Source organism: Propithecus coquereli, unplaced genomic scaffold (genome assembly GCF_000956105.1).
Source record: "Propithecus coquereli isolate 6110/MARCELLA unplaced genomic scaffold, Pcoq_1.0 Scaffold34, whole genome shotgun sequence".
In the NCBI taxonomy this organism is placed as follows: domain Eukaryota; kingdom Metazoa; phylum Chordata; class Mammalia; order Primates; family Indriidae; genus Propithecus; species Propithecus coquereli.
Window position 1 is genome coordinate 2,315,362 of NW_012149063.1, and position 9,599 is coordinate 2,324,960.

A 9,599-nucleotide genomic window follows, 5' to 3' on the forward strand; every position below is an offset into this window, starting at 1 on the left:
CAGCTCATGTTAACAATTAATATTAATAAGTATTACTAAATTAAGGGCCTTGTGATAGCTCCTCATATTTTTAAGCATTGAACCTAAATTCTTCAGGGGTTCACTCCCTACCTTCAACCCCCCAACCTGTTAATGGCCGTTACTTTTGGCTTTTACATACCCGGTCTATTGTCTCAAAAATGCTGGAGGCCGCTGCACGCCCAGTTGCAAAGGCTTCCAAACAAGGAGATGCACTGCCAAGATTTAAAGCTCCTACTATGACACTGAGGAAAATCTGAAACGAAAAGAGAGAGTTTTCATGTGTTTTTGTCAATGTGTATATAGTGCTATCATTTGAGCTATCAATGTGAACTCAGAGATTTCTCAGAAATATTCTTTGACGGGAGTTTGAAAGCTAAATAGCTCTTTGGCTCTTTGGAAAAGCCTGGAATAACTTTTGTTCTGTAAAGCATCTCCAATTTTTCCACTGCTATGATTTAAAAGATTACATTGTTTTTTTACTGAACATCACTCTTCCACAAAGCAGCGCTTGTTTTGGAATGAGTAAGAGGTCTAAGCAAGGCAGCATGTAGCATATAGAAACAAAGTGAGTTAGAACTGTGATATGATAATGCGATTTGTTATATAATCAGCCTTACAATGGTTTTCTGGTTAAAGGGTTGCCAAAAACAATAAAGATCAGCTTGATTGTCCTAGAGCTTGGCACATGCAAAACCAATTTGCTACTACTGCTACTAGTACACTAGTCACTAGGATAACTATGATTACTACTAGTACTACCACTAATAGCAATAATAACAAAGTATGTTTCTAAGTGCTTTATCTGTATTACTTCATTTAATCCTTACAACAGAAGGGGAAACAGACATGAATGGAGGTTTCCTAATTTGCTCTTGGTCACAACATTTAATAAGTAGTAGATCAGTATTTGAACCCAGGCTCTAGACTGTCATTCTTTCCAGGTTCCAGCCTCACCTGTTGCTGGCTGCATGCAGGTGGAGTGGCCGGGTCCCTACGCAGAGCTGGGGAAGCTGTCCTTTGACTCACCAACACAGCTATCTCATTAAGTTAGGGGAAGCCTATGTGATCATGACTAGATGTTCCCACCAAATAGTTCTCTGATTTTATCACCACTGTTTATAAAGACAAGGAAGAGGCAATGGGGCAATTCCTCAAGTCGGCTCCAGGAGAAACTCAGCTTTCCTCCTTTCCACCCTGCCAACCAAAGACTGGTCCCAACCATGTGACTCACAATGAGGACATGTTATTGGCCACAGTCTATTGCCAAGCTAAAGACTGGCTCCTGCTCGAATGTAGTCTCTTTCGGATAATCGAATAATCCCAGTCTATGCTGGTTCCCCTTCTCACTGGTTCTATCACATCAGGGCAAATTACCCCTGAGTCTCTCCCTGCTCTTTCTTCCTTGTGGCTGAAGTGGCTGCACCATGGAGGGTCTCAGAGCCTCCCAGCTATGCCCTTCCCTCTGTAGTAACCTCTCCATTCCACTCATCGGGATGATTAAGAGGCCAGGCCTGCTCCATGCAGTGGCGTGCTAGCCTGCTCACGCCTCCTCCCTGAATTCCCACACCTAGGCGTGGAGACAAACAATCTCTCTCCATCTGTCCTTCTCGTTCCTTTTTCTCGATCATGGCAGGTGCTTCCTGCCATAAGCAGATCATTTAATATTCCAAGCCTCAATTTCTTCATCTGTATTCCAGGGATAATGACAGTAACAATCATAGGATTGTTACATGGATCAAAGGAGATAATGTATGTAAAGACCATTAATCCAATTCTAGTCACTTAAATAATAACAATGATGGTGGTGATGATGATGAAAGTATTGTGGTCCCATGCTTAGGAGGTGGTAAGGAGAGCAGACAAAACAGTTCTTATAGTCTGATTTGGTTTAAGACCACCCTGATCAGAGGTCTTCCTACCTCAGCAAAGGAACCTTCTACATGCCCTAGGTCAGAGTCGGCAATCATTTTCTATAAAGGGCCAAATAGTAAATATTTTAGGCTTTTCAGGCCATATGAGCTCTGAAGCAATTACTCAACTCTGCCATTTAGTACAAAAGCAGCCATAGATAGTATGTAAATAAGTGATTGTGGCTTTGTTCCTATAAAATGTTATTTATAGGCCGGGCATGGTGGTTCATGCCTGTAATCCTAGCACTCTGGGAGGCCGAAGTGGGAAGACTATTTGAAGTCAGGAGCTCGAGACCAGCCTCAGCAAGAGTGAGACTCCGTCTCTACCAAAAATAGAAAAAATTTAGCCAGGCGTGGTGGTGCGTGCCTGTAGTCCCAGCTACTTAGGAGGCTGAGGCAGAAGGATGGCTTGAGCCCAGGAGTTTGAGGTTGCTGTGAGTTAAGCTGATGCCACTGCACTTTAGCCAGGGTGACAGAGGGAAACTTTGTCTCAAAAACAAACAAACAAAAAAGTTATTTATAAAAACAGGCAATGGGCTGGATTTGGCCTGCGGGCCATAGTTTGCTGACTCCTGGTTTGAAGTCTAGACTGATTCCCTGGAGGCCTAAATTGAGGTTCCCGGGGTTCTTAGGGGAGGAGCGAGTAAGACAGGACAGAGGCACATGCCCAACAACATCACAGTGGCTAGCACACATCGCAACAGGCCATCATTTTTCATCCCAGATATCATATTCCTTAGCCTTGTGGCAGCAGTGTGGAGAGGGACGGGAAGAGACACTGCTGTGGAACAATCGATCTAGTGTATGTGGAAAAAAAGGGGTCCGTGGCCCCCTGGAAGACAGATTCAGAGGCAGGAAAACAGTGGTTACTGGGTCAGGCCCTGGAGCCACAGAGACCTGAGTTCAAATCCCACTCAATGCCACTTAGCACATATTTCTTAACCTCGTTGCCTCCACTTCATTTTTTAAGTGGTAGTATAATGATGCCAAGTACAGAATGAAGTCGTGAGCATTACCTATGGTAACCCTATTAAATTCCTCACTCAGCATTTGAGACCTGTATACACTAAATGTTACCCTCTATTATTGTTATTATTTTTTTATTAATGAATCCTGGAACTTACAAGAGGGGCATGAAAGAGCCACCTTCTGCACCATTTCGTTTCCCTTCATCATTCCCCAACAGACCACAGAGTACATTTTTTGTCTGTGTATAAGCAATATTAATTACATTTATGTAAACTACTCACCATTTATGCCCAATTATCATGCAGCCAGTAATGATTTTGTACATCACGAAATGTACTAGACTAACCTGATTGTTAATTATTAATAGTTTTGTGAATTAAATCACTCAACTCAGCTCATACATACTCAGCCTTCATAGTTTGCTGCTCAGAGGTACGGCCAAGAGCTCACAGCAAGAGAGAGAGAGAGAAAGAAAGAGAGAGAGAGAGAGGGAGAGAATGAGGATTACGCTGTTAAAGGATGCCTCTCATCTTCCAAAAGAAAAATTTCTTAAGGTGTAAGTGAGGCTTACAAGAAGATGTTAGAAGTAAGAGGTTAATAATTGATGATTAAAATGTTAGAGACACATAGTATGCCCTGTCTGTACATAGTAAGTACTCACGAAATATCAGCTGAAAGAACGAATTATTTACGGAATGTATAGAGCAGCCACAGTTCAACTGGTAGGAAAGTTAAAGATGAGAACCATAAAATTGGATTCTTGTTAGAGACAGTAACCAAGGAGATTTTTATTCAGTGCTTCCAAGTGGAATTGTGTATTATTTAATTTTCAGTTTACCAATTCATTTTTCCCTTCGAACTGCTATTCATGTATACCTGTGTCCTCTCCTTATATGCATGGAATGAAAGGAAGGGTGACTTTTCAATGCATGTCTTTCTGCATAGCAAACAGATATAAGCAGCTGGGACTAAAGTCAACTACTGGTATCCTTAGTTTGGTAAATATCAAAAGTTCTTAGGCACAATTGGATCAATAAAGACAAGGGACTTCGTAGTCAGATTTCAGACCTGCAATACTTTGACTGGCTTTTCCAGTGTGCAAAACCATATCTAAGTTGTTAAGAAGTTAAATTATGATAACAGTAACACTTTCCGTCTATACTATCCCTTTAATGTTTATAAAACACTTTAACATATATTGTCATATTTAGTTTTTTTTAAATAAAGTTCAAGGAGATATCAGCTGTTCATGTTGCAAAGATGAACTGAATTTAAAAACTCGTTCTTAGTGTATTATCATGCTCTTAATGAAATAGTGGTTAAGAATGATTATGGTTTGACCACTGATGATTATTTCTATTTGCAAATCAAAAATCTCATTCAATTTTCCCTAGAAATATGTTTATATCAAAGTAGTAGACCTCAAATTGTAAGCTTTCAGCTAGCAAAGGTTTTGATATTTTTCATTGTTTAATTGGTGCCTGTTTCACCCAGAATCTGTAGCCAAAACATTTTACTTAAGAATCTTATGTGAAATACTTCCCATCTCCCTGATAGGCCAAATGAAACAAAAATATTTACTTTTTGACTTCCCTGGCCTCATGAACCTACTGTCTGAGGGCAGAAAGGGGTGGGGACAAGTATAAATACATGCAAATGTTCAATGTCACGTGAGTGCTCTGAAGGAAAAGTCCAGCATGCCATAGAAGTGAATAAAAGATCACATGAGCATGGAAGGCCTGACTAGGAAAGTGGCATTCTGAACAATCAGGGGACACCAGCTGTGACGAGAGAGGGCGCTAAGCTAAGGAGGAAAAACTGTGAGAAGGGAAGCAGGAGGAGAAGCCTTCCCTGACCCCACCTGCACCAGTTATCCTGCTGTTCACAAAGATAAATGGTGAATCATGCTATAAAGTGGTTCCCCGTTCTCCACTTTATAGCACAAGCCACCATTTGTCTTTATGCATTTATATGATTACTGAATTATTGCTTGTCTTCCCCACTAAACTGTAAATTCCACTGGGGGTGGGAATCACATTTCTTTTGCTCACTAATGAATCCCCTGCACTTGGGTCTGGCACATAGTAGATGTTCAATAAGTACTTATTGGATGAATAACTGAAAGGACACCAAAAACTAAAATAGCCACGACATTAGCTACAGCATGGCATAGCACAAATGAACAGTAAAATATGTTTGTATTATCTGTTCAGTTAAGGATATTATTGACTTGGTATTTTAGTAACTCATTATATTTCACAAATACACCCATGAGCACATATCTTGTACTATTATTAAGCTTAATTATATGAGCTCAATCATATTTTAGTTGAGAGACCACAGACTTTCCCCTTTCGTAGTATATTTTCTTTTGGACTCAGTCAGAAAGTCATCGTTTTACAGCTATAAAGTCTTCAGTTAATTGGAAATCATTAAATTTCTGGTCTTGTCAATTCAAATGTTTGGCATCTCTTTACCAGAAAATGCATAAGTATTGCTTGTTTCTGCAGATGGACTCCATGATATCATTGATGCTTTCCTCCCTAAGATACTAAAGGAATAAACAAAATGTCTAATTATGGACTTTTCTGAGATACCAGCAGGAAATGTTATATCAAAGTCAACAAGATCAAAGCACCTGGACAAGGGCTCCTGGTGTATATTCTTCTTCATCCAGGACAAGTTTGGAGCCGTACCAGAAGGCCAGTGCATAACAAAAAAAGATGAGACACCACACATATCCAGTAAAGAATCCCATCACTATCCCTTTTCTAATTCCCCAACGCTGGGCAAACACAAGATTTTTCTCATACCTGTGAAGAAAAAACATTTGAGTCAATTTCAGAAGCAGCAGCTCAAGTTACAACATATAAAATGGGCCACAATGCAGTGGTTTTACTAAATGATTATGAAATCACCCCAAAAACAGAAGCTTTAGGCAAAGAAATCTACGATAACCTCTACGTAGTTATTTAAAGTTTGTTCTAACTTGACAATGAAACATGTTGAAAGGATGATGCTTAACAAAGCCTCATAGATGATTGCTGCTTGGATTGCATAGTAGGGTAAGCTTGGCCCCAAGAGAAAAGAATTTTCAACACAGATATTTGGACATAAGAGATCTAGTACTGTTTGTGTTTGAATTGTTTCCTTGAGTCACATGACATGTTTTCTATCAGAACAGAATGCACTTGGTTCCATATAAGCAGGTCTGACTGGTTGGGTGTTTCCAGCTCCCCAGGCTTGGAACCAGTGTTGGCACCAACTCATCTATGAATACTCCCTCATCTGCCCTGTGGCCAAGATGCTGTGCTGTGACGTACTGGTCAGGTTCACAGCCACGGGACCTGAATAACTGAAACCATGTGGGAATTCAATGCAAGGACTAGGCTTCAGTAATTCTGTGATCCAGCCATGAACAATGGGCATTGTCTCATATATAGCATAGGCATTTGGAAACCACCTTCCTTCATCTCAAAAATTAAATTCATGGAGCCCTTTTAATCTTTCACAGGACACAAGCTAAAGGGCTACCCTATGTTTTTTTAAAAACTTTTTTTAAATTTAATTTACTTTTTTTTTTAACTACATTTGTCAACATACCCTATGTTTGTTATCATTTTTAAAACACTACACTGCCCCTTTTACTAACAATAAAAGATAACATCTTTTATGGTGGAAGAAATACGCTATTGAAATTTTTTATGAGAAATTAGGTAACCTCACCCCACAAACCAAGAGAAGTGAAAAAAACAAACAAGGAAAAGAGGATAGAGATTGCAAATCCTATTCTCTTTTTCATTTGGTAAATATGGTAGCAACTGAGAATGACATCATCTTACTAGATCTACAACACATAAAATAAGAGTTTCCATTTAGTTGGTGGTTATTTTATTAAATCAGTGCATGGTACATGGTAAGCACTCAATAAAAATTAGATAAATTAAAGAATAAATAAATCGTATTTTTTACAACTCTGTTGTTTTGGCCACTTGGGTTTTTATTTTCATTAAGAATCTCTAGAATGATGGTCTATAATACACCAACACCAAATTTGTTTGATTGAATGGAAATCTTATCAGCCTTTATAAAGAGCATGTACCACAGTGGCTGAATAAAATGTATTTAATAAAACAAGTATTCAATAAAAATGTGTGAAATTACATTTTGGATTGTGCTACCTTTTCTTTATTATTATTATTTTTAAAATAATAAATATTGCATATATATGGTATACATGATGTTTTAAATTATGTATACATTATGGAATAGCTAAGTCAAGGTAATTAACATATGCATTACCTCACATACTTATCTTTTTTGTGTGTGTATAGTGAGAATACTTAAAAGCTACTCTCTTAGAAATTTTTAAGTATACGACACATTGTTATTAACTATAGTCACCATGTTGTACAACAAATCTCTTGAATTTATAAACTGCCTCTCATGTGAATGAGAAAAGGGTTTTTTAAAAATCACCATGAGCTGAATTAAAATAATTACAATTAGATAATAAATAATTATTAAAACAATCTCTTGCACTTATTACTCCTGCCTAACTGAAATTTTATATCCTTTGGCCAACATCTCCTCAGTCCTTGCCTGATAACCCCTGCCCCCCACCCCTGCCAAAGCCCCTGGTAACCACCATTTTGCTCTTTGCTTCTATGAGTTTAACTGTTTTTTTTTTTAAATCATATAGTACTTGTTTTTCTGTGGCTGGCTTATTTCACTTAACATAATGTCCTCCAGGTTCATCATGTTTCTGCAAATGGATTTCCTTATTTTCCTAAGGCTTAATAGTATTCCATTGTGTGTATATATATCACATTTCTTCATCCATCATCTGTTGATTGACACTTAGGTTGATGCCACATCTTAGTTATTGTGAATAATGTTGCAATGAGCATGAGAGTGTAGATATCTCTCAACATACTAATTTCATTTTCTTTTGATATATACCCAGTGGTGGAATTGCTGGATCATATAGTAGTTCTATTTTTAATTTTTTGAGGAATCTCCACACTATTTTGGCTGTACTAATTTACATTCACACCAATAATGTACTGGGGTTCCCTTTTCTGTACATCTTTGCCAACACTTCATATCTTTCTTCTTTTTGACAATAGCTTTTCTAACAGGTGTGAGGTGTTATCTCATTGAGGTTTTGACTTGCATTTCCCTGAATGACTAGCAATGTTTGACATCTTTTCATATCCCTGTTGTCCATTACTATGTCTTGAGAAATGCCTATTCAGGTCCTTTGACCATTTTTTAATCAGGTTGTTTTCTTGCCATTTAGTTGTTTGAGTTCCTTATATACATTGGATATTAACCCCTATGCATGGTTTGAAAATATTTTCTCTCATTCTGTAAATTGTCTGTTCACTCTGTTGATTGTCTCCTTTGAGAAGATTTTTGGTTTGATGTAATCCCATCTGTCTATTTTTGCTTTTATTGCCTGTGCTTTTGAGGTCATAGTCAAAAAGTCATTGCCTAGACCAAGGTCATAGAGCTTTTCCCCTATGCGTTCTTCTGGTAGTTTAGTTTTAGGTCTTACATTTAAGTCTTTAATCCATTTTGAGTTGATATTTGTGAGATAAGAGTCTAATATTATTCTTCTGTATGTAGATATCTAGTTTTCCCAACACTATTTATTGAAGTGACTGTCCTTTCCCCATTGTGTGCTCTTGGCAACTTTGTTGAAAAATATGTGACTTAATTCTGGGTTCTCTATTCTGTTCCACTGGTCTATGTGTCTATTTTTACGCCAGTACCATGCTGTTTTGATTACTATAGCTTTGTAGTAGATTTTGAGATCAGGTAGTGTAATGCCTCTGATTTTGTTCTTCTTGCACAAGATTGCTTTTACTATTTGGGATCTTTTGTGGTTGTATTTTAGCATTTTAAAAAATTTCTGTGAAAAAAATGTCATTAGAATTTCAATAGGGACTGCATTGAATCTGTAGATTGTTGTGGGTAGTATGGACATTTTAACAACATTAATTCTTCCATTTCATAAATATGGGGGATCTTTCCATTTATTTGTGTCTTTTTCAATTTCTTTCATCAATGTTTTATAGTTTTCGGTGTACTGTGGTTAAACTTATTCCTATTTTGTAGCTATTGTAAATAAGATTGCTTTCCTGGTTTCTTTTGCTGACAGTTCATTGCTAGTGTATGTAAATGCTATTGATTTTTGTATGTTGATTTTTGTACCCTGAAACTCTACCAATTTTGTTTATTACTTCTAACAGTTTTTTGGTGGAGTCTGTAAGGTTTTCTATATATAAGAACATGACATCTGAAGTCAGAGACAATTTAACTTTTTTCTTTATGATCTGGATGCCTTTTATTTCTTTCTCTTGTTTAATTCCTCTGGCTAAGACTTCAAGTACTATGATGACTAGAAGTGATGAGTGGGAATTTTTGTCTTATTCCTGATCTTAAGAGAAAAGTCGTTCAAATTTTCACTGCACAGTATGATTTAGCTGTGGGCTTATAATATATGGCATTTATTGTGCTGATGTACATTCTTTCTATACCTAATTTTTTGAGAGTTTTTACCATGAAAGGATGTTGAATTTTGTCAAATGCTTTTTCATCATCAATCAGATAATCATATAGTGTTTGTATTTCATTTTGTTAATGTGTACCACATTTATTGATGTGGCTGTGTTGAATTATCCTTGTATTCCA

General features: G+C 37.4%; 1 protein-coding gene across 1 annotated transcript in view; it reads right to left on the reverse strand.

The window, feature by feature from the left end:
• ABCB11 (ATP-binding cassette, sub-family B (MDR/TAP), member 11) overlaps window positions 1-9,599 on the reverse strand; it is an 83,679-nt gene that overhangs the window by 46,543 nt on the left and 27,537 nt on the right. The window contains exons 8-9 of the mRNA XM_012650675.1: window positions 5,539-5,713; window positions 161-274 (exon numbers count right to left, since the gene is read on the reverse strand). Of these exons, the coding sequence (XP_012506129.1) occupies window positions 161-274; window positions 5,539-5,713 (289 nt within the window). The remainder of the gene's footprint in view (window positions 1-160; window positions 275-5,538; window positions 5,714-9,599) is intronic.